Source organism: Trachurus trachurus, assembly GCF_905171665.1.
Source record: "Trachurus trachurus genome assembly, chromosome: 12".
NCBI classification, from domain to species: domain Eukaryota; kingdom Metazoa; phylum Chordata; class Actinopteri; order Carangiformes; family Carangidae; genus Trachurus; species Trachurus trachurus.
This window is the reverse complement of record NC_139908.1, coordinates 28,217,266-28,242,208: the sequence shown is the minus strand read 5'-3', so window position 1 is coordinate 28,242,208 and position 24,943 is coordinate 28,217,266. Positions and strand designations below refer to the sequence as shown.

Sequence of the window (24,943 nt, the reverse complement as noted above, 5' to 3'; positions counted from 1 at the left end):
CTTTGTGAAATGTTCCTATCTGTAAAATAAAACCTATTTTGTTACTGAACCAGGACCCAGAGACCGACTTCACTGACTTCACTACAAATATGTGTATTAAAGCCACTTCATTATGCAGGCCTCCATACCTCACCTCCACAACACTGCAACACTAGACAGTGTCACTCATAATAACACACTGACAGAATTCATGATAACAGATGATTAATGAGCTCTTATCTTTGAGGTTTCAGTGATTTTCACACAAAGGAGTATGATAATACTATAACACTATATAATTATTTGGTTAAACAAAAAATACAACATTTTCAAACCCAGCAGGCATGTGTTTTACTTTGAAATTCAAGAATAATTTATAAGAAAGAAGTACAGCTCTGTGTCTTTCTGCACTCTGTTACATAGCTCCTTGTCTGCTCTGTGAGGTCTTTGTTTTGGCTGGCATCCTGGATGGACTCCTTGATCCCTGTCTGCCGGTGTTGGAGCAGGCTATGGAGGTGTGTAAGGGGGGCAGCGGGGGCAGCGGGGCCTGGCCGGGCAGCAGGACGTGGCCTCCCTCATGGTACAGCAGGTCGATCTCTCTCCTCAGGGCCTCGGCGTGCTGCGACTGGCTCTTCACCAGCTTCGTCAGTCTCAGAATCTGCTCCTGGTCTGCAAGTCTCCTGTAATCCTGGAACTGTTTGTCCTGGGGAGACACACACAAACACCTATTGGGGCATACAGTGTGTGTATGTGTGTGTGTGTGTGTGTACACGTGTGTGCAGGTTAAAGGGATAGTTCAACATTTTGGCAAATTGGCCCATTGCCATAATCCCTATAGTCATAGCAGTAGGTTTGTTACCTTTATTTGTCACTGCAAGCTATTTTTAGAACGGCAGAGCAGAGCCGTGAGCTGGGATTTCTTGGTTTTCCTCATCAAACTCATCAAAACACAATCCAACAACTCCAAAACGTTCTGGTGGACAAGTTGTGAGCTGCACATTCACCACGCTATGAGATAATAACACAACGTTACCAGACAGAGTTGTTTTAGAGGGAAATTCATGCAAAACCGCTGATGGCGTAGCCTTCAGGGACAGTTTTTCAGCAAGCAGACTCTGTATTTACCTCGAAAACAACTCTGTCTGGTAACGTTCTGTTATTATCTCATAGCGTGGTGAATACTTGACAACGTTGCTCTGTGGCTACTACATATGTAAATGTGTTACAATCTTCAGATGGTCATATGTCAAAGCTGTATGTCCATTGGTTTATTTTGGAATCTTCTACCTTCTACTGTACCCATTGGCCAAAAGATCTGTTGCCCCACTGTTCAACTGGAGAATCTACTGAGCTGAGAATTTGCACAGAAATTACCATTTTCTTCCGTCTGGTGTTGAGTTTCTGCTCCAGGCTCCTCTTCTGCTCTAAGAGGTTTGTCATGCTGAGGAGACGTTCTGTGTTGGTTTTGGTCACATCCATCAGTTTCTGACGAGCCTCCTCCACCTTCACCTGAACATTAGAAACATTTTGACTTTCAAGAAGTTTAGGGCAGACATCATCATCATCATCATATCATTATGTATCATTTCTAGTAAACCACTTGTATTGTCTACTGATGCGTACATCCCACTGTTGGATTTCCTTGGCGTATGCAGCTTCTCGAAGGAGCTTCTCCTGCTTCAGCTCCTCCAGGACCCGGTTTCCTGTTAACGTCTGCAGAGCCTCCAGATCCACCAGCCTCCCATACTTCATCATCATCAGCTCATCACACTGCTTCTCCAGAACTGCAATATCACACAGACACACAACAACAACAACGTACAAATCAATGAACAATGATTGAACCTACGATGTTGCTTTGTGGCTTTGGGAACTATCCCACTGACCACTGAAGGAAGTTTTCCTCTGCCATTTTCTGGTGTAACTTTACCACAAGACTAACATAGGGTTCCTACAGGTTTCTTCAAGTTAAATTCAAGTCTTTTTAAGACCTTTTTAAGACCATTTATATCAAAAATTAATATCTATTTCTATGTTTCTATGTTCTATGTCACTGCCCTATCAGCAAAGAAAAATAAAATCCTTGAATTTCGCGTTTACTTTAGATTAACGGTATCATCCCACTATTTTACTGCTCTTTGTGCTCTGCTAGGGATGTAACAATATCAAATTCTCACAACGGGAACCCTGTAACATTGTGTGTCTGTGGCTTGTTTGTGTTCATGTGGCGTCTGGATTTTGTGTTACAGTGAGTCTGACCCTGCATCTTAGTGTTCAACTCCTTGCGGTTGTGGCGGAGCCTGACGTGCTGCTGACGGGCCTGAAGGTAGAGATCTCTCTGCTGGTTCTTCTCCACGTGTAACTCTTTAATTCGCTCCTGCAGCCTGTTGACTTCCATCCTGTCCACCACCAACGCTGGGCTCAGATCAGATGGCACCAAACTGTTATCAACAAACTCAATCTGGTGAAAGAGGCAGAGAAGGTGAGAGGCAAAGGGGATTATTATTTGATGAATCAGGAATTCAATATTTAATTTTGGAACACAAAATTTAAAATTGAAATTCATTGTCATGTTTTAAAATGCAGAACCCTAGCATGATGATAGACACATTTTAAACTCGATCAAACTATATGATGATATTAAAGAAAAAGTCATTCATGATGGTCATTTTCATAATTGCAAGAAGAATTTTGCTGAAGATGTGCATTAAAATATATAAAATGGCTTTCCTCCATGTTGAAGTTCACAGATGTGTTGACAAATCAGACATAAAGGGATAGTTCAACATTTTGGCAAATTGCCATAATCCCTATAGTCATAGCAGTAGGTTCGTTACCTTTAATTGTCGGTGCAAGCTATTTTTAGAACGGCGGAGCAGAGCGGCGAGCTGCTCAGAGCTACGCTACGGAGGCTCATGGGATTTCTTGGTTTCCCTCTTCAAACTCATCAAATACACAATCCAACAACTCCACAACGCTGTCGTGGACAAGTTGTGACCTGCACATTCACCACGCTATGAGATAATAACAGAACATTACGAAACTGAGCCGTTTTAGAGGTAAATACAGAGACTGCTTGATGAAAAACTGTCCCTGAAGGCAACGCGTATCAGCGGTTTTGTATGAATTTACCTCTAAAACAACTCTGTCTAGTAACGTTCTGTTATTATCTCATAGCGTGGTGAATGTGCAGGTCACAACTTGTCCACCAGAGCATTTTGGAGTTGTTGGATTGTGTATTTGATGAGTTTGAAGAGGGAAACCAAGAAATCCCATGAGCCTCCATAGCGTAGCTCTGAGCAGCTCGCTGCTCTGCTCCGCTGTTCTAAAAATAGCTTGCACCGACAAATAAAGGTAACGAACCTACTGCTAGGACTATAGCGATTATGGCAATGGGCCAATTTGCCAAAATGTCGAACTATCCCTTTAAGCTTGAATTGGTTTTGTCTTGACTCTGTGGTTGAATGATCAGTGTTGTTCACCTGGTGCAGTCTCAGGGGAACCACCACGTGCAGTTCATTCATTCTCTGTTGCTTCTCTCTGTTGACTAACTCCAGGTCATCCTCTGCTGCCTTCAGACTGCTCTTCACTGCTTTCACCTGCAAAGCAAAACACATTGAACACACACAATCATACACACACACGAGGATTTTCCGGAAAAATGGAGCCATGAGGTGAGCATTGACCTTCTTGGTGAGGGCGTCACACTCCTTCTTCAGAACGTCAACACTCCTCTTCTCCTCCACCAGCAGTTCCTCCAAATCCTGACGACGCTCACGCAGCTGCAGTGTGTTCTCAAACAGCTCTGGCTCACATCCTGAGGCACACACACACACACACACACACACACACACACACACACACACGCTTAAAGATTAAGATACAGTTGAAGCCTGTCTCGGGCAGCATTCAGCTGTTATACCACATAAGACTCTTTACATTACCATAATAATCATTATTTGCACACCTGCACTTATACATTAAATTAGATTGCACAGTTGTTCATCCTGCACTAAATATAATTAATTACTGTAAATATGTTTTTATGTCTCCTTGTAATTTTATACAGATTTTGATATCCTTTTGTTATCTTTAATATTATTGCTAGCCCAAGTTATTTTATTCTCCTAATTATCGTATCTGTATTTTTATTCTATTCTATTATAGCTGCTGTGACACAATATTTTTCCCGCCAAGGATAAAGTACTACTCTATTCTATTCTTTACTAGTTGGGTCTATGTGGGTCCTCCCATCATGTCAAAAATACACAAAATGACAGAGATGAGACATGGAACAAAAAAAAAGCCTAATCTCCACTACAACAGTTCACCATGAATAGAAACAGATGAGAGGTACTGAGGCACTTGCTTGTGATACTTGCATTACGAGTCAGTTGACCTGTCACTACAGTTTCACCAGTTGTGCTGCATTACGGATGCATGAATTGCCTAATGTTATTATCAGTAAACTGTTGTTAGTTTAGCTTAGCTTAGCTTGGTTTGGTTTGGTTTGGTTAAGTTTAGTTTAGTTTGGTCTTGACATGGCACCTCATTGTACAATAGGAATCTCAACATAAATACAGCAGCTAGACGAGGTCTGGGGGAAAAGGTAAGACCAATAAGTAAATAAAGAAAGTGCACAATAAAAGGTGTCGGCTGAAGCTTAGCTTATTTTGCCTACCCTATTATAAATCAAGTTATATTAAAAACTATCAGCAAATAAACAGAGTAAAAAAAAGAAAAGCGGGAAAAAGAGAGAGAGAGAAAAAAAAGCAGTTCATTGCTCTAACTTATATGAATTGATCATCCTATTTTTGAGTGTTTTAAAAAAAAAATGAGATTATGGTACTGCATGTTTTTAAATCATTATCTAGATTATTCCATAGATTGACAGCTGTTACCTTTGTACAACTTAGTTTAGAGTTGGTTCAGATTTTTAACTTTCTAAATATACACACCCATCTGAAGTTGTAATGTCTTTGTCGTTTATTGAACATTTTCTGAATACAGTCGGGCAGCATGTTGGTAATCTTGAACATAAACTGTGCAGTTTTGAAGTCCACTAGTTCTTTGAATTTGAGTTCATATGTATTTATAAATAAATGATTGGTTGGTTGCTTATAGTCAGCTTTGTTATGAGCATAGAAAGATGCACTAAAGACTGATCAATGGAGATCATTATTATTTGTCTATATTTTTGCTGGATCTCACAGTCTGGTAGCAAACTTGACATCAAAGCATTTAACAGCACTGCCTGTTTACAGCAGGCGTACCACAGAATCAGACAGGAAGTGCTGTTTACTGCTTGGATACGTGATGTTGTCTGGACTGCATCATCTTTTCCATTGTTCCATGAGAAAGTGAAAGGCATGATGAGTATTTGTTACCACCATAGTTCCTGACCTGGAGGACAAACGTTGTCATCTTGGACGCCACCTCCTTCCTCTGTGTCGCTGTCATAAACATCATCATCATCGTCCGAGTCATCATCTTCATCAGAGTCTTCATCACTGTTTTCTTCTTCTGCAAACACACATTGGGACAATTAAAGGTACATTGTGTAGGAATTCCTCCCATCTAGCATCGCGGCGGTTGTTTATCACAAGCAACTCAGTTGTATTTTTCATGCTGCATTCACCTGAAATTGGACAGACGGCAGACGGACGACAGCCGCTGCAGGTAACGGCATAAACAAGCCTCTATGTAAACAAGTGGTCCGTCAGCACGAGGCAAAACAATACACGTGACAATATGTTGTCATGGCGATGTTGGATTGTTGACCTGACCCACGTTTTACCGGCTTTCTCTGGACTTCTGTGACTAAAATGACATCTGGTTTGTTAGCGACGGCCGTCTGCCCGACTGCAGGTGAATGCAGCATCAGTGTAACGCTCCGTTCCTCCTCACTGCGTTACCGCGGTGACTTTTCACAGACGCCACCTCCACCTGAGCCGACAGCTCCGGTGTCTCCGCTGAGTTTCCATGGTTTCCTACCGTCACGCTGCCACTGAACGTAAAAACATGGAGACACCACATGGCAGCAGCACCGAGCTTACCCGCTCCATGGAGATATGAATGATATGAACGGCTCATTCAGAGCTGAAAGGAACCCTTCAGTTTGTTGATGGGGGGGATTACTGGTTAATGAAAAACAGACTTTTGAATGAAATAATCGATTTTCCTGAATACATAGATAACAGGAGAAGTTACACAATGTCCCTTTAAGGACACATGGATACAAACTGTGTGAGTTCTCCTCACCTTCCTGTCCGCTCTGTTCCTTCTTCTTCACACGTTTGATCCTCTTCCTGAAGACTTTGGTCAGAAACTCTTCAAACTTGTGGTCTTCCCCCAGTGAAGCGTGGAAGGCTGTGATCAGAGCCTTCTCTCTCTCCTGCAGCTTGGCCATCTCTCTCTGTTTCAGCTCCAGCTGCTCCTTCCTCTCCTCCAGCTCCGACTGTCAGGAGACAAGAAATCATGTGTGAACAAACAAGCACGACGGCGTCTGCCAACAAACACGATTAACACCAACCCAAACATAAAACATAAATAAACAAACAAATAAATGTAAGAAAAAAGATGTGAAATATAACTAAGACTATTTATGTTGGTGGCATTCTGTCTTGTCAAAGTTGTAGTGTTGTTGTTGTTGTTGTTGTTGTTGTGAGCACTATCTGCTGCAGACTGGCTGTGATCCTATTGATTTTAATTATACCATGATAGACAGTTATAATTAGCTTCTGCCACTGACAATGCATGGGCAATTTAATGAATTAATTTGTCTTTGCAGAAAGCACGAGATCACTTGTATGATGTTTTTGTTGGAAATAGAACGTGGTGCTCAGAATTATAAAACTAAAGTTGTGGTTTCAAAAACTCGATATCAGCAAGCTCAAGTTTGTATGTCATTGTGATTGTGAGACTGCTTTATAATGACTCTTTTAAGACTATCATTCAATTCACCCCAGGGCTACAATAAGTGTGCTCTCATCAGCACATGTAGAAAATATGATTATGAAAATAATATCAGATCTCCATTCAGTTTACTATTCCAAAAGAATAATAACTAACTAAACTCAACAGTCCTGTCTTCTCTATTTCTCAGTCAGAGAGTGGGATCACATTTAACAAACTCTTGAGCAGCAGTTGAAAGATCAGTCTGCTCAGAAACACATCAGTGTGTGTGTGGTCTGTATGTAATTCAAACTGGAATTGCAGCTATTAGTATAGTGGTATATATAAAAGGAAGAATCTAGATAATAGAGGATCTGACAGTATTCTGGAGATCAGTATCATGGTTTGGTTTGAATGTGAAAGTACAAACATTGTTCAGGGTCAGTGAAGTTTATCCCATCTTGTCTGAAGTGAAAGGAAGTCTATTCATGGCACTGTAACAAACAACTAAGGACAAAAGTACACCAAATACTAGGGCTGGGCCGATTTTTATATTAATCGCAATTTTTTTCTGGCAATTTTTTTTTTTACATTTTTTTAAATTGTATTTTATTTTATTTTTGGGATCATGTATTCTGTGCCATTACACTCAACAAAGTCAAACCGGCCTGTTGTGTTCGTTTGTTCACAGATATCTATGTGAACAAACGAACACAACAGACAAACTGATGTGATGTGTGTATTGTTTTTGTAAATATGACTAATGATGTATAAGTGTTTGGTTCAACCTGCTCTTGTTTAAGGAAAGAAAATCACAATAATTGAAATATAAAATCGCAATACTTGGTAAAATCGAATCGCAATACTTGTTTAATAAGAATCGCAATTTAAATCAAATCGGGACCCAAAAATCGTTAGCGAATCGAATCGGCACAAAAGCATATCGGCCCAGCCCTACCAAATACCAAATATAGTAGTATTGTAGTATGCAAGTATCTAAGTAGGTATATAATTAGTGACTACAATGTAAAAAAAGACTGGTATGGATCTTTTAACAGAAACAGTTCCTCCCCCCACCATGATGCTGCTCTCCTCTTTCAGCCGTGTGTTGAACTTCTCCTGCAGGCTGTCCTCCCTCCTTTCAAACTCCCGGAGCAGCAGCAGCTCCTGGTAGAGAGTCAGCTGACGGAGGTCGGCCATCTTCAGTTGCCAGTCCAGACGTAACTTCTGGTGTCGCAGCAGCATCAGCTCTGCATTGAACCGACACACTGAACTCTCCATCTGATGATTTAAAAACCCACCAGCAGTAAATCACACTGTTACACAATGAGAGGTTAGATGTGCAGTTCATACCAGATGATATTCTGTACATACTTAAAACAACTTAAAGGGATAGTAGCATTTTTTTTAAAAGTGGGGTTATATGATCTACAAATAGCCCCTAAGTACTTTAATTGCAGTAGAAGACTCTCTGCACTCCTCCCGTTAGCAACGCCAGCCCATAGCCCTGCCCTGAGATTTACAACATACAGTGTTGTGAACAGACCCAAAGAAACAGCCTATTTTCGTGGCCTAAAAGAGGATTTAGAGAGGGATACCTGAGTTGGTTAGGTCCAAATAAAAACTGTGTTCTTCCTGCACTTTAAAGGGCTGGAAAAAATTATATTATAGCGAACAATGGAACTGTGTATTTTTTTTTCAGGTAAAACCTCTTTTAGGCCACGAAAATAGGCCGTTTCTTTGGGTCTGTTCACAACACTGTATGTTGTAAATCTCTGGGCAGGGCTATGGGCTGGCGTTGCTAACGGGAGGAGTGCAGAGAGTCTTCTACTGCAATTAAAGTACTTAGGGGCTATTTGTAGATCATACAACCCCACTTTAAAAAAAATGCTACTATCCCTTTAATGGCATTTTATCTGATTGACTCTTTGATGATGGTGACAGACCTGCTGCAGCAGAGAGTCCTGCTCGTACAACAGTCTGATCTCCTTCTCCCCTCGGAGCTCCTCCTCCAAGTCACTCAGCTCTGTTCCCTCCTCCACCACTGTGTTGTCTTCTTCTCTGCTTCTTCCTTGGGGGCTGGAGGTTGTCTCTTCTCCCCCCTCTTGATCATCTTCCTCCTCTCCTTTCATCCCTTTTTTCAGTTGTTCCAGAAAATCTGTTGATCCCCCTGGCTCCTCTGACTGCACTGTAAATCTATTGAAAAACTAAAGGTTAATACTGTATCTTGTGTATCATCAGCAGACAGTTATTTTTCTGCCTATTTTTCAATCAAAAGTCCCTAGTTGACTATATAAGGAAGGAATTTGGCTTCCACAGATGGAAAGCCTGCAATATATGCAGTTAAGGGTGTGGATGGATAGAAATAGTGCATTCCCAGGAAGAAGAAAAAGCAATACCATTATCCAAAATGTGTTTGTGGATGTAACTTATTTTTATTTCCAAAAAAAGAAACCCATTTAAAGGGATAGTTCACCCAAAATTGATTTTTCTTTTTTTTAATCTACTCACCCTCATGTGGACTAAGGGCTGGGAGAAGTTTCAGAGTCCTCCGTGGCTTCTCTGAGTTACAGGGGGTCTCGGCGTAGCAGTGCATGTCCATATAACGGTTGCAAATGGATACCAACTGTCTTCGTAACAAAAAGACACACCAAAAAACATCCAAATACCTCCATAGTGCTCATTTGTAATGTCCGTCTTGTATTGAAGTGTCTATATTTCAAGCTTGTTTGTAGCGGAAGCTCCTCCTCCCAGTTCGTCCAAATTTGATGAACCGGTAAGAGGAGCTTTGAGAAGCTTCCGCTACAAAACAAGCTTGAAATATAGACTTATTTAATTTTTTTCAGGACAATTTCACATTTCGGGGCTTCAATACAAGACGGACATTACATACGAGCAGCATGGAGGTATTTGGATGTTTTTTGGTGTGTCTTTTGTTACGAAGACAGTTGGTATCCATTTGCAACCGTTATATGGACATGCACTGCTACGCCGAGACCCCCTGTGACTCAGAGAAGCTACGGAGGACTCTGAAACTTCTCCCAGCCCTTAGTCCACATGAGGGGGAGGAGATAATAAGTGAAATTTCAATTTTGGGTGAACTATCCCTTTAAGGCCATCTTGCGCCGCCATGTTTGTACAACAGCCGGAACAGAGAATCCAGCCAGCCAGAGAGCACGTTTCAAGAGTTTGGTGTTCATAAATAAACCAACGAAGAAGAGGGAGGAAGGAAAGAAGAAGGAGGAGGAAACAGCAGACGTATGGTAAAATGGTTTAGGGGAGGGGTGAGTGCGAGCGAGTAAACACTGCAAACTAGAATCTGAACGCTGCATATCACGGTTTTACACCCATTTTACACACTGGACCTTTAATCACTACTATTGTATTATGATTGTTAAATTGGTTAGGTCAGAGAAATGACAGAATTTATTGGGAACTTTGGTCTTGGCTCATACTAAAACCTGGCTGCTGTACCTCTGTTCCCGTAGAGCTCTGTATTGCTCCAGGATGGAGCGGCTGCACTGCAGACTCTTCTCCGGAGTTTCTTCTGGCAGCACGGTTGGCAGGGTGGGTGGCGAGCGGTGGAGATGGGCAGCCAGGTGCTGCTGGACCTTGTGGAGCTGCTGAACTTTAGCATGCAACTGAGACACCAGGCAAACCTTGGAGTCCCGCAATGCCACAATAAGTCCATTCATCTCAGTCTGTTTCTTATGGATCTGACAAGATGGAGTGAAAAAAAAGGCATTAGTGCCCATCATCACCACCCCAAACCTCAACTTTCCTTCCAGTTCCACTTTGTTTTGTCTGAGTGAAGAGACTAAATTGCATATTTGCTTAACAAATTCAAATTCACAACTAATGAATCAAAACAAAAAATGATTAATGATTAATAAACAAATGGGAAACCACAGTTTCTTCAACAGGTTGAAAGACAAAAATATGGAAAATGTCTCTAAAAATATTGTTTTGGGTAACTTTATATGTATTTTGCATCCAGATTTGAATAATTTTTGCTTTGAGGGTGATTTATTTTTTCAGTCAACACAGAAGCTTTTAACTGGTCACTATGAATCCAGACCATCAGCAGAGGAACAACCATAAATCATTACTATATATCACTAAGAGAAGTTCATACTGTGAATTAGCTCAGATATCTATGAGCACATGTCTTTGTGTATGTGTAGGTGTAGGTGTGTACATTTTCCTCCAGGCGAATCAGCTCGGCCCTCTTGCTGTCAGTGTTCATTCTCAGCTGTTTGGGAACCATGAAGTCTTTGGCTGACTTCAGTTTTAAGTCTCCGATTTTCTCCTTGGCTTCATGGATGGCCTGCACGTCCAGCGGATCCTCACAGCCTTCATCTGGCTCCTCTGCGTATCTGAATAAATGATCATAAATGCATCACAGTTTTTCTTTCATTGCATTGTTTGCATTGCTTCACTTCATTATAGTCCAGAGAATCCAGGGAACACCATGAAGCACAAATGTCACATATCTTTAATTAGTAAAGAGGTAATGTTGCTGATCATGACACTCACAGTTGTTCCCATTCTTGCTTCCTTTTCTCTATTTTAGCTCGAGCTTGTTCAGCTTTCTCTGCAGCCTTTCGGAGCCTCTCCACTTGCCGATCTCCTAATTTAACCCCCGCTGCACGAGCCAGTTTAGGGTGTACTACCTCCTCCTCTGGAGAACACACAGGTGATATGGTGATATTTGACAGGTGAAACAAATGAAGCATGTGTCTGCAGACCCAGAGACCTGCACCCGCACATTCATACCCCTTGTTTTTTTTGCTACAGCGCCACCTGTTTTGTATGCTAATGGATACAGATGGCCTAATGTATACGAAATATGGACAATACGGATGGCAGTAGGCCCGTGAGTATCGAACGTGAATCACATTGTTCGTTTAATGTCATAAAACTTCTTGTTGAAAATGTATCTGACAGTGTAACGACCGTTTGACTATAATAAGTTTACAATTATCTTTTTGGAAGCTCGCTTGGCCGGCACATTTTGTTTAAGTTAATGAAACCGAGATACTTTTCATACTGTGTGCTTAAATTAAACAGAAATAAAATTATAGGCTATATGTGGGCCAACGTGTTCATAAAATATGAAATGTCATATTTTTGTGGAAACATTGGCCCACACTGTCACATACATTTTCTTTTTTCTTTTTTTTTTAATTCATAACATTATTTATTTTTTATTTTTTATTTTTTATATTTATAGTGCAATGCAGGTGATAAACAATACAAGTGTGAAAGTGTGTAAGACGGGTGAAAAACAAACATATATAGCAACACAGGACAAGACAATACACAGTGATAACTACTATAACCAATCAAATGAAATAACAACACATACACTTTCGACAAAAACTTTAATGACATTAAACGAACAATGTGATTCGCGTTCGATACTCACGTTCCTACTGCCATCCATATTGTCCATATTTCGTATCTGTCATATCTGTATCCAAAACCAATAGTAACCCCATCCAATAGAACATTTAAAAGCATTTTATTTCATTATAGACTATTAAAAAAAGTTGTTCACAAACAATTAGATCTTGCCGTTTTGTTTGGATTTTGCCCTGTCAAAAAAACATAGTGCGGATCCAGACTATGCAGTTGCAAATTTACAGTCAACCACTAGGTGGCATTAAGGGATCTGAAAGTGCGGGTCCACAAGTGCGGGGGTCTGACTGTGCAGGTCTCCGGGTCTGCAGCCATATACTATTGAAACAAACACACAAACACCTACTTCCTTCTTTCGTACCTTCTATCCTACTGCTGTCTTTTGCCGGCTCGGCTCTGGATTTCCTCCGTTCTGTTGCAGCGTTTCTGTCAATGTCAAGCTGGCTGTGTTTGCTCTGATGTTTGAGCTGGGCTGAAGGCTCGGCCAGCGTTGGCAAACGATAGGTAGAGACTCTGTGGTTGTTGTGGATGCCGATCACAGTGACCACGTTGGCCTCTAGAGAGTCCTTGAACCTGCAAACAAATAACACAAAGAAGTGTTTCATTTTGGTTGGAGGCTGGTTACCTCAACTGGTTAGCTGACTTTGTACATACAAGGGCAAAATGACAATTCAATCAAAATCCCAAGTTCAGAAAAGTCACCATGCTCCACTACTGGCTGTGTCCCCTCACCCTTACTTTTGGTCATCAATACTTTTATTGAGTTTTAGAGTAAAATGTATCCGAAACAAAGAATGTGATTTTTCATTACTGTACAAAGTTTCTTCCACAATCATCAAAGGCCTGTAACCCTCTTGGGACAGTCGTTGACGCCACATTAACCTTTAAGAACAACTGTGAGAGTTTGCAAAAAAGTCCCTCCTAAGAAAGTTGTCCCATTTCAACATTGATGTGACCACTGCAACACTCTTTTACTGAATCTGTGTTGTCCTTTTCCCTTGTCTCTTGGTTCAGTGACCCGTCTGTGCCAGAGAAAGCAGTGGGCTTATAGGTGGGTCATTGGTCAAATGTGGTCACTAAAGGGACGTTGTGTAACTTCTCCTGTTATCTATTCACGAAAATCGATTATTTGGTTCAAAAGTCTGTTTTTCATTAGTCTCGCTCGCCAGACCCTCCTCCAGAGAAGAAGAGTCTGGCTGGTCCGCCTATGATTCTGCGATCAGAGAAAAAAACGCTCCAGCCGTTTGGAATTTTTTCAACCAGTCACGATCGTTGCGGTCGGCGCCGTAGCAACGGTGCGCTTGCAAAATATTGCCGGTTGGAACCTGGATTTGGGTCCGCGGTGTAACGATGGCCGGCAACCATTGACGGTTATTTATTCTTTTGTTGGGTTTAACGGCGGTTGACAACCGCTGACGGATATTTCTTCCTCTGTTCAGTTCAAGACACGGATGTATAATAGATCCATGGTTCGGTTCCTGTTGTTGTTTGTGGATGTTTCCCTTTACCGGGCGACTGTGAAAGCTGCAGCACGGAGGCGGGACTTTCGCCGGGTGGTTCCGACCAATCAGAGGCTAATCACAGCAACACACTTCCGTCAGGCCAGACTAGTTTTTATCAGTAAGTAATCAGCCCCATCAACAAAGTGAAGTGTTCCTTTCAGCTCTGAATGAGCCGTTCATATCATTCATATCTCCATGGAGCGGGTAAGCTCGGTGCTGCTGCCATGTGGTGTCTCCATGTTTTTACGTTCAGTGGCAGCGTGACGGTAGGAAACCACGGAAACTCAGCGGAGACACCGGAGCTGTCGGCTCAGGTCGAGGTGGCGTCTGTGAAAAGTCACCGTGGTAACGCAGTGAGGAGGAATGGAGCGTTACACTGATGCTGCATTCACCTGCAGTCGGGCAGACGGCCGTCGCTAACAAACCAGATGTCATTTTAGTCACAGAAGTCCAGAGAAAGCCGGTAAAACGTGGGTCAGGTAAACAATGCGACATCGCCATGACAACATATCGTCACGTGTATTGTTTTGCCTCGTGCTGACGGACCACTTGTTTACATAGAGGCTTGTTTATGCCGTTACATGCAGCGGCTGTCGTCCGTCTGCCGTCTGCCCAATTTCACGTGAATGCAGCATGAAAAATACGATTGAGTTGCTTGCGATATACAACCACAACGCTAGATGGGAGGAATTCCTACACAATGTACCTTTAAGGGAAGCACCAAGTGCCACAGAGATAGTTTTGTACCAACAGTGATCGCACTGCTGGACAAATTGGAAGGAAAGATGCTGGTTTTCTGTCCCACTAAGGCTCCCGTAGAAGGACAGGGTGCAAGGGGGGAAGGTAAAGCACTCGTGGCTGCACTAGATTTTGCTCCTGTTTGCTGTATTGTATTGTGGTCTGTTTGAGAGTGTTTGTTCCGTATGTATCATGAATTGATAAGGTTGTGATGCCCTCTTTTTAACTAATGTTGTGTGTCTTTTGTTTCCTTTAATTGCTGGCCCCTCTTATTTACACACTACTAATTAAATAACTGAGTTCATTACTGATGAGGAAACATCTGACAAAAAAAAAAGAAAAAAGTCAAATGATGTCAGTACCAGTCCTGTAATTTGCTGTGTGATATGTGGGCGTGCTCCTCCTCCCAGGCCAGCTGCTTTCTGACATCCATCACCCGCTGGGACTTCTCCTTCTCTGCCTCTTTGCTAAAACACTGGTCCAGCTGCAGCTCCTTCACAAACACACACCATGATGAAAAGCATCTTGATTAACCTACTTCTGATTACCTGAGATAAAAAAAATTTGAACTGTAAGATGGAGACAACTTTCCATCAGTCCGGTATATTGTCAAACATACTGTATAAAGAGAGTGAGGAATACTAAAAATAACAATAACAGTGCAATTAACCACACTAATCGTTTTGCCTGTGAGTAGAGGTGGTCATAGTCAGCTGTTATAAGACATATGAAACACTGATTTTTCACTTCTGCTGTGTCTTAAGGTGAATCTCTAGGTTTTAGTGGTGTTCTGAAACAGAATCAGAGCAGCTACAGTGGAAAACAGCATGAACTTTTCGACCAGTGGATTTGATCCAGGTGTGTGTGTGTGTACCTCAGGTTTCAAGCGAACATGCTCAGGCAGACTCTGGTTTATATCCACCATCTCTTTAAACTTCTTCTGGAGCTCGGCTAGCTTCTTTTGCTTCTCTGCTATCTTCAACTCGGCCTCCCGCTGCAGACGGTCCTTCTCTAGTTTCTGTTTAGCTGTCTCTATGCTGAGGGCAGGGAAGAAAGTGGGGTTGAAGGAACTTTCAACATTTTCTGGAGTCAGAGCAACCCCAAGAACACTAGCATGTATTTTCTGAAGTGGTAACTGAAAAAAAATCTTTCATATGAATAATAATACAGTACAGTTGTCTACTTGAGAAAAAACACGGTAGCTGCACAGAGTAAGACAAGAAAGAGGCCAAATTATTGCTAAAGAGTGCTTTTGTATTCACCTGTAAGCTGCCGAGTCCACAATGTCCTGAGCCCCCGCTTTGTCAAGACCTACCTGTTGGAATAACATGTGAACAAAATGGCGCAACTTTATATTGGATTTTAGGCTTCGGTCTTCCAGTTTGCAACAGGCACTATATTGTTTGTTTTTACATGCCATTAATAATGGTGCCCTGCTTTTTCTGTAAAAAAAAGAAAAGAAAATAATAATCTTTTTTTTCTCCATCAAAAACATGTAAAAGCTGTGATACCTGGGTTAACACTTGACAGCACAGGCAGATTCCTTTTTAATTCAGTTTTAATTTGTTTGTTTGAATAGATAAAGAAGTGTGAAAACAAAGTGTTAATAAGATGTGTACTGACCCTTGGTGAAGGAACCTTGGCCTTTTTTCTCTGGAGGCTTTTCTGCAACTCTTCTGGAGGAAGCAGACTGAAGGAGAAGATGTTCCCATCATCTCCTGCAGTCAGCACAAAGAGGTCGTCATGGCTACAGCGAATGTGCCGCAGGTGTCCGTACTGGTTGTCGTGGACACTGAGAGACCAGTAGGCCTGCATGGAGGTGAGGCTGTGGTCAGCCGGTTCCAGCAGGTAAACTCTAATGGTACCAGAGTGCATGCCAAGGAACATCAGCTGCCTGTTGGAACTATGAGACAACAACGCACCAAGTTGAATATTTCGACTTCCACCTTAAACACATGATGCTGTTGTAGTTTAAAGGGATAGTTCAACATTTTAGCAAATTTGGCTCATTGCCATAATCCCTATAGTCATAGCAGTAGGTTCATTACCTTTAATTGTCGGTGCAAGCTGTTTTTAGAACGGCGGAGCAGAGCCGCGAGCTGCTCAGAGCTACGCTATGGAGGCGAATGGGATTTCTTGGTTTCCCTCATCAAACTCATTAAATACACAATCTAAAACGCTTTCGTGGACAAGCTGTGACCTGCACATTCACCACGCTATGAGATAATAATGGAACGTTACGAAGCCGTTTTCGAGGTAAAGACAGAGTCTGCTTGCTGAAAAACTGTCCCTGAACGCAACGCGCATCAGCGGTTTTGCATGAATTTCCCTCTAAAACAACTCTGTCTGGTAACGTTGTGTTATTATCTCATAGCGTGGTGAATGTGCAGGTCACAACTTGTCCACCAGAGCGTTGTGGAGTTGTTGGATTGTGTATTTGATGAGTTTGATGAGGGAAACCAAGAAATCCCATGAGCCTCCGTAGCGTAGCTCTGAGCAGCTCATGGCTCTGCGTTCTAAAAATAGCTTACACTGTCAATTAAAGGTAACAAACCTACTGCTATGACTATAGCGATTATGGCAATGGGCCAGTTTGCCAAAATGTTGAACTATCCCTTTAATATGTGAAGTTAAAAGAATACTGATTTGTTTGTTTTCCCTCCAGCTACCTGAAGGTGATGGAGCGAACAGGATCATCATCTGTGTTGTCAACAGGTCTGAAGTCAAAGGGCTCATCCTGCCGCTGATCTGGATCCTCATCCTGCTTCTCAGAGAACTTACAGTGATACAAGAAACCTGAGTCGTAGCCTCCCTACACAAGAGACAGAAAAGAGAAACAATCTGCCCTTAGATCTCATTCCTGGATAATGTCACTTTTATCAGCTGTTAAAACATCCTTTCATCAGCTACTAGTCATTTTTAGGCTGGTGGTAAGAGGGCAGCGATGTAGAGTTGTAAATCATGGACAATGTTTACTATCTACAGAATAGTTTTGTCATCATGATGCTATATCTCATAACTGTGCTCCATTGGTCTGTTCTGTCTGTTCATGCTGCCCTGTTAAAGGGATAGTTCACTCAAAATTGAAATTTCACTATCTACTCCCCCCTCATGTCGACTAAGGGCTGGGAGAAGTTTCAGAGTCCTCCGTGCCTTCTCTGAGTTACAGCGGGGACATATAACGGTTGTAAATGGATACCACTTTTCTTCATCCAAAAAGACACACCAAAAAACATCCAAATACCTCCATGCTGCTCGTATGTAATGTCCCTCTTGTATTGAAGCCCCGAAATGCGAAATTGTTCCGAAAAAAATTAAATAAGTATATATTTCAAGCTTGTTTGTAGCGGAAGCTCCTCTTCCTGGTCCATCCAAATCTCGCGAAATTTGCACCGGAGTCAGTGCGATTACTGACACCGGCAAATCCCGGCTTCAATACAAGACGGACATTACATACGTACGAAGGAGTATTAGGGCCAACCAAAAAAAAAAAAAAAAGCCAGCCAAAAAAAAAAATTCCAGGAAAAGGGGAAAAAAGCAGGCAAAAAAAAAAAATTCGGCACAAGAAAAAAAAAAATCAGCCAAAAAGGAAAAAAAATCCAGACCAAAAAAAAAAAAAGCCAGGAAAAAAAAAAAAAAAAATCCAGAACAAAAAAAAAAAAGAACCAGGTGAAAAAAAAAAAAAAAATGCAGAGGCTTGACCACGTACCACAACAAAGCGACAAGCGACTGACAGCTCAATGGCAGCAGCAGAGTGACAGACAGGCTGCCAAACTTTGCAGCGCCATAAAAGTGAACAATAAAGCCGATTAACTTTGATTCAATGCCGGAGTATGACAATGAAAACAAGAAAACTTAAGCGGTAGTCCTACTTCAGAATCGGCACACAAATCACTTCCGTGTCCAACCCCTGCTGCTAACGTACAGCAATCAGCAATGCATGTTCTTCATTGCTGTCCCCCATATCTATGGCTGCCCCCCCCCCCCCCCCCCCCCCAAAACAAACACACACAATCATTTATAAGTTACATAGAGACGTTATGAGCTAACGTTTAGCGTGACTAAACGTGACTGGAGACACCTCCGTGACTGGACCGCGATCCAGGTCTCTGCCTCCTCCTGTAGTATTTACAAATACAAATACTACACAGGATAGGCCTATCTCCTCTCCTCCTCTCCTGTAGTATTTGTAGTATTTACAAATACTACTACAAGAGCCTGTCTGTCACTCTGCTGCTGTCATAGAGCTGTCAGTCGCTTGTCGCTTTGTTGTGGTACGTGGTCATGCCTGCAGTTTTTTTTTTTTCGCCTGACTTTTTTTTTTTCTTGTGCTGGTTTTTTTTTTTTTTTTTGCCTGAAATTTTTTTTTTTTTTGTGCCAGATTTTTTTTTTTTACCTGACTTTTTTTTTTCTTGTGCCGGATTTTTTTTTTTTGCTTGCTTTTTTCCCTTGCGCCGGATTTTTTTTTTTTTTTTGGCTGTTTTTTTTTTTTTTTTGGCTGGCCCTAATACTCCTTCGTACATACGAGCAGCATGGAGGTATTTGGATGTTTTTTGGTGTGTCTTTTTGTTACGAAGACAGTTGGTATCCATTTGCAACCGTTATATGGACATGCACTGCTACGCCGAGACCCCCTGTAACTCAGAGAAGCCACTGAGGACTCTGAAACTTCTCCCAGCCCTTAGTCCACATGAGGGTGAGTAGATAATGAGTGAAATTTGAATTTTGGGTGAACTATTCTTTTAATGAAGAGTTCATGTTTTTGGGTAGTGTTGAATCAAGGGTCTATGGATAGAGTGTACAGATATGAAGCCCCTTGTGGCAAATGATGTGATATAGTGCTACGTGAATATAACTGACCTCACCCCTTGGACCTCCTTGTAAAAGTCCCCTCTTTATTGTGATGTGATGTGTTTAGAAATGTACTGATTCAGTTGGTTTGAGGTAACTGCCTCCAACATCCTAGGTGTTATTAGGTACATTAGAGACATATTTATGCACTGACAGGACACCTCTGCTTTGTGTGTATACCATGGAGAGCCAGAACTGGCCAGGTTGTGAGTAGAATCCACAGTAGAGAGGACTTGGAGGATCAGGGATGTAGATGGCTGGTAGTTCTTCCTCTTTCTCCTCTTCCTCTTGCTCTGCATCTGGCTGCTCTTTCAACCTCTCTTCTCTCTCTTTCTTCTTCTTCTTCTTTACAGCTTCACGTCTTTCAAGTTCTTCTTTTCTCTGCAACACAAACACACAAATATAACACCATAATATGCAATGGTCATTTTAAATAACACAACACATTAGACAGCAGGAAAAAAAGGACAGAAAAATGATTCAATGACATAAGGTAGTGTGGCATCTGCAACAACAATGTAGATTAAAATGTCTCTGTTGTCTAAAGTTACTGACTGGTCACGTGTTTCCTCTCTGGGGTGCAATAATCTTTGCCTATAGGCTCCCTTCATACATACTACGTATATACAATTTATATGTAGTTTGCTACTCTTCAATACAAGAGGTGGGAGCATGTCAGCGTGCGCCCAAAGCTAAATGCAATCCCCCCGCCAGTGAGATAACATCACAGCTGTCTTTAGTAAGGTCCGGCAGAGTGACAGTTCTACAGTCTATATCCACCAAATCAAATCAAATTAAACTTCTCAAAGAAGAAAGCGCTTCTTGGAGATCAGTAAAAGTTCAGTTTTTGTTTAAAGTTAAATGTGCTTTATAAATAAATTGATTTGATTTGTTTCTGCAGCTTTTCTTAAATATGTCCTGGACAGAGGGGAGTGATTGACCAATGATCTTCTCATATGCCTATTTTGGTGTTTGATACCCCCCCCCCCCCCCCTAGAGAAAACTACAATAGCCTCCACTGATGACATCATGAGTAACAATAATGTAGATTCCAAACACATCATATATTTAAAGGGACAACGAGGAGTTTCTCCATCGGCAGAACGAAAAATTCCGCGACAATAAAAAAGTCTCATGTTAATGTGGATGAATCTACGTTACCACTTGTTAATGGGCCCATTTTCGATAAATATATAGTTTTGTCTCTATCATTATTTTGTTATTATTAGTGGTGGCGGAGCATTTCCTTACTTTCGGTTTTGCGGACGCTGCCTGGCGAGTTATGAGAATAACGCCGCCGAATCACCGTTTATGGTCGGAACTACGACGGTATCTGAACCTCTTTGAACCTCTGACTTTAATTCTTGATGAATGAAAACATGAGTCTGTCTTGCGCCGGTCAAAGAATTTCACGGTGCGCGGAGGCTCATAAATGTAGTGTGAAAACGCTTTGCTTTTCCAAAACTCCTCGTTGTCCCTTTAAAGTCTGATAGATAGATAGATAGATAGATAGATTGATAGATAAACTGAGCAAGGACCTTGATTTCAGATTTGATGCTCCTGAACGTGAAGCATCTGCTGGGCAGCTGGGGCAGGTGGAAGGTTTTGGTTGGCTTCTGGGCCTCTGGGTCAGGACACTGCACCTCAAGCACGTGTCCAGTCTGACACAGGATGAGCAGGCTGCTTTCACTCTGGGTTCAAATATAAAAGGCATCAAAATAGTAACCTTCCATCAGAGAGATATTTGGGTGAAAGGGAATTAGGTAAATCATATTTGTCAGTGTTTCCTTCTCTGAGGGCAGTGATGTCCAGAGAACAGACTTACATGGAACTGAGGGGACCACTCCAGCCCCTGCACAGGCCCAGGGACATGGACAAAGCCAATGGGGTTATATTCTTCCCCAACAGTAAAGAAGAACACAGTGCAATCTGAACTCTGACGAACAAAAAGATAACAAAAACAGGAATATAAAAACCAAGTAAAATAATACATTACAGTATGTCACCCTTGTCTATAAACTTGATCAGAAAGTGAGAGAAATCCTCTACACTAGGAGCAGTGGCAGATTCATATCAAACCTTTAAGCGGGTATTTTAAAAACCAGACTGAGCAAGTTGTTATTCATGAGAGTAAACAAGCATTTTGACAAGCTGTCTCTCACAGAGTTAAAGGGATAGTAGCATTTTTTTAAAGTGGGGTTGTATGATCTACAAATAGCCCCTAAGTACTTTAATTGCAGTAAAAGACTCTCTGCACTCCTCCCTTTAGCAACCAACTCACATACCCCTCCGCCCAGGGTTAGCGCCCGCCAATCAGCAGTTGGTTAGGTCCAAATAAAAACTGTGTTTTTCCTGCACTTTGAAGGGCTGGAAAAAATTATATTATAGTGAACAATGGACTGTGTATTTTTTTTCAGGTAAAACCTATTTTAGGCTGCAAAAATAGGCCGTTTCTTTGGGTCCATTCACAACACTCTATGTTGTAAATCTCTGTGCAGGGCTATGGGCTGGCGTTGCTAACGGAAGGAGTGCAGAGAGTCTTCTACTGCAATTAAAGTACTTAGGGGCTATTTGTAGATCATACAACCCCACTTTTTAAAAAAATGCTACTATCCCTTTAAACATAGTTTTCCAGGAAAACCTCTTACCCCTGTGGCTAAAATGTGTCCGTTTCGCTCATATGCCAAAGCAGTGACCGGGGCATTGTGGGGTTTTAAAGCCTGTTTAAGGCGCAGTTCTGCGTTTCCTTTGGAGCCGAGCCCAGTGACCACATGCAGTCTCTGGGGGTTGTACAGCTCCAACAAGCGGACCACCCCGTCTTCAAAACCTGTGACCAGTAATCCTCCACTCTGGTCCACCTAAAGACAAACTCCAAAGGTCAGTTTTCTGTCACTATACAGATGATTGCATTATTCAGATTTCATACCATACCCAGGGGGCAAAATCCCAGTTTTTTGGAAAACAGACACAGAGCGTTGTAAAAGGTTTGACACCAGAAATGATATCTAGGAACTTCAAGGATTAGGCTAAAACCTGGGTGGACAACCCGGTCAACTAGCTGCTGGAAAGCTACAGGGGCCAAAACCCCTTTCTTGGGTCATTTTGCTGGCAAAATGATGTAAATGCAAATATTTAGGTACTACAATGGCATAAATAGTCATACTACTATAACATTTGGCAGAGAGTATCTTGACACATAGGGGCAGGCATGAAAAAAAGATTCTGGGGTTTGTTTAAGATATCACCCTCAACATCCCAAAAAAGACAAAAAAAAAGTACTGTTCGCCTGACAAATTCTCATGAAAATTATTATTTTTCAGCACTTTATGGAGAATATCTATGCTTAACATGTATATAGAAAATGTCCTCAATTCATAAGCTTCCATTTGAGTCCAAGATAGCCTTTCTATCTCCAAAGCCCCACTTGCTGTGGCCAACGGTCTTCTCTATCTATCTGTTCACTTTGGGGAGACCAGGAATAGAATGTTTTCTGATCATGTCAGTTAACATGGAGTTTTTCACAATAGGTGTTGCATTGTTTGGAGACAGCCTGTAGCTTTCCAGTAGCTAGTAGAAAGGCTATCTTGGACTCAAATGGAAGCTTATGAATTAAGGACATTTTCTATTCATGGGTTGCAGTGACGTCACGTCGAAGGGACCGCCGCCATATTTGTGTCCGATTTGACAGGTCTCCTCATATGACAGCATGCAAACCGCAGGATGGAAATGACAGTTTCTTGACAAAATGACAGGGTTTCATACATCCTGTCTGGGTTTATATCTCTATAACAACAGACAAACTCTATATTATCCCACTTATTACACAGTTTATGAATTCATTAATTAATTTTAGACGTAATGTTGATCAAAGTCCTTATTAGTCCGGTCACTTCTCCGCTGTTTGCTCCTCACCCTCCCCCCGGTCGACTCGTGTGTAGTTGTTTTCAACGAGCTTTTGATAATCAATCAGTAGATTGATGAATTATCATGTAAATGTTACAATGTGCGCATTTATGTCGTCCTGTCTGTCATAAGAGATGACGGTTACGGGACACGTTTGTGTCACAGACTCGCGGTGGCACAGACACAGCTGGTCACAGCTGTGACACTGCGCTGGCCCGTCCGCTCTGTCTGCTCTGATCGCAGGTTTGGTTCCAGCAGCGGTGAGGGAGGCAGAGAGCCTCCACTCTCCCTCTAACAAGCTACAAGTCATTTTTCTAACATCACAATTAGTCTGAAGAGCTGGTAAAAATGAAACACAAGGTAAAAATCCTTGATAGTTCTTCTGCCCTGCTCTGCTGATCAGAGCGGCGTCCCTAGCAACGGCCCCTTTTACTTAGCAACGGTCTGTTATAGGCTACAGAAATAAAAGACCCTAAATGCAGAATCAGTGAGTAATTAATAGGAAAGTAATCAAAATGCAGAATTCAATATATCCATGTTATTTAAAAAAAAAAGTGAATCCCCTCTTTTTGTGAGACTTGTCACAGCCCATGCTGTCACTGATAGACTGCCTGCAGTCAACTATTTATTCCGCCTATAACTTTACGTCTTTTGGGATGGGATAAAACTGCAGTCCGGGTTTTTTTTGGCGACTGCTATCACAGTCAACAGCACAATATAATCCTGGCATCTTTCAAATAACGTCAATTTTCGGTCTCTTGCTGATTTCCTCCTACTACTCCACTTGTTCTGGTAACGTGACGCTGTGATCTGTGCCCAGATTGCCCTGATTCGGACACAAATATGGCGGCGCAGAAACACAGTGACGTCATGTGAATCTAATGAATATACATGTTAGGCATAGATATTCTCCATAAAGTGCTGAAAAATAATAATTTTCATGAGAATTTGTCAGGCGAACAGTACTTTTTTTGGTCTTTTTTGGGATGTTGAGGGTGATATCTTAAAATTGAGTTGCAACAAACCCCAGAATCTTTTTGGCATGCCTCCCCCTATGTGTCAAGATACTCTCTGCCAAATTTTATAGTTGTTTGACTATTTATGCCATTGTAGTACCTAAATATTTGCATTTACATCATTTTGCCAGCAAAATGACCCACGAAGAGGAGTTTTGGCCCCTGTAGCTTTCCAGCAGCTAGTTGACCGGGTTGTCCACCCAGGTTTTAGCCTAATCCTTGAAGTTCCTAGATATCATTTCTGGTGTCAAACCTTTTACACCGCTCCGTGTCCGTTATTTTTGGTTTGCCCCCTGGGTACCAACACGCTTACCAAAGGTGGGGCCCAGATGAGAGTACTTCCACCGTGATTGTAGCGGCTAACAGTCAGTTCTGCCTTTGCCAAGAAATCAAAAACTCTGACTGAACCTAGAGAGCAGGGGGCGATGCAGAATCTGTTATTGCATGTGTGTGCTTGTGTGCGTGTATGTGTGTGTGTGTGTGTGACTTACGGTCGAGTGCAGTTGTGGCCATAAGGTAGGATTTGTTAGACACATCCAGACCCTGAATGGCTCCAGCATGGAAGGAAAACAGGCACTCTGGATCAGGGCTCTTCACACACAGTAAACATATCAACTGTCATCAGGCTGTGAGAGTGAA

The 24,943-nt window shown here is 41.9% G+C and overlaps 1 protein-coding gene across 1 annotated transcript in view; it reads right to left on the bottom strand.

Moving 5' to 3' along the window:
- Positions 1 to 394: 394 nt before the first annotated feature.
- cfap44 (cilia and flagella associated protein 44) overlaps positions 395 to 24,943 on the bottom strand; it is a gene marked incomplete at both ends in the record, with an annotated part of 31,619 nt that continues 7,070 nt past the window's right edge. Inside the window, 25 exons of the mRNA XM_083982959.1 lie at positions 395 to 682; positions 1,354 to 1,488; positions 1,603 to 1,763; positions 2,239 to 2,440; positions 3,462 to 3,578; positions 3,666 to 3,796; positions 5,383 to 5,502; positions 6,241 to 6,436; positions 7,951 to 8,154; positions 8,820 to 9,069; positions 10,348 to 10,589; positions 11,072 to 11,249; positions 11,410 to 11,554; positions 12,656 to 12,867; positions 14,897 to 15,027; positions 15,409 to 15,571; positions 15,797 to 15,849; positions 16,158 to 16,437; positions 17,204 to 17,346; positions 19,566 to 19,766; positions 20,924 to 21,076; positions 21,211 to 21,321; positions 22,034 to 22,243; positions 24,618 to 24,712; positions 24,796 to 24,893. Coding sequence (XP_083839085.1) covers positions 395 to 682; positions 1,354 to 1,488; positions 1,603 to 1,763; positions 2,239 to 2,440; positions 3,462 to 3,578; positions 3,666 to 3,796; positions 5,383 to 5,502; positions 6,241 to 6,436; positions 7,951 to 8,154; positions 8,820 to 9,069; positions 10,348 to 10,589; positions 11,072 to 11,249; positions 11,410 to 11,554; positions 12,656 to 12,867; positions 14,897 to 15,027; positions 15,409 to 15,571; positions 15,797 to 15,849; positions 16,158 to 16,437; positions 17,204 to 17,346; positions 19,566 to 19,766; positions 20,924 to 21,076; positions 21,211 to 21,321; positions 22,034 to 22,243; positions 24,618 to 24,712; positions 24,796 to 24,893 — 4,219 coding nt within the window. The remainder of the gene's footprint in view (positions 683 to 1,353; positions 1,489 to 1,602; positions 1,764 to 2,238; positions 2,441 to 3,461; positions 3,579 to 3,665; positions 3,797 to 5,382; positions 5,503 to 6,240; positions 6,437 to 7,950; positions 8,155 to 8,819; positions 9,070 to 10,347; positions 10,590 to 11,071; positions 11,250 to 11,409; positions 11,555 to 12,655; positions 12,868 to 14,896; positions 15,028 to 15,408; positions 15,572 to 15,796; positions 15,850 to 16,157; positions 16,438 to 17,203; positions 17,347 to 19,565; positions 19,767 to 20,923; positions 21,077 to 21,210; positions 21,322 to 22,033; positions 22,244 to 24,617; positions 24,713 to 24,795; positions 24,894 to 24,943) is intronic.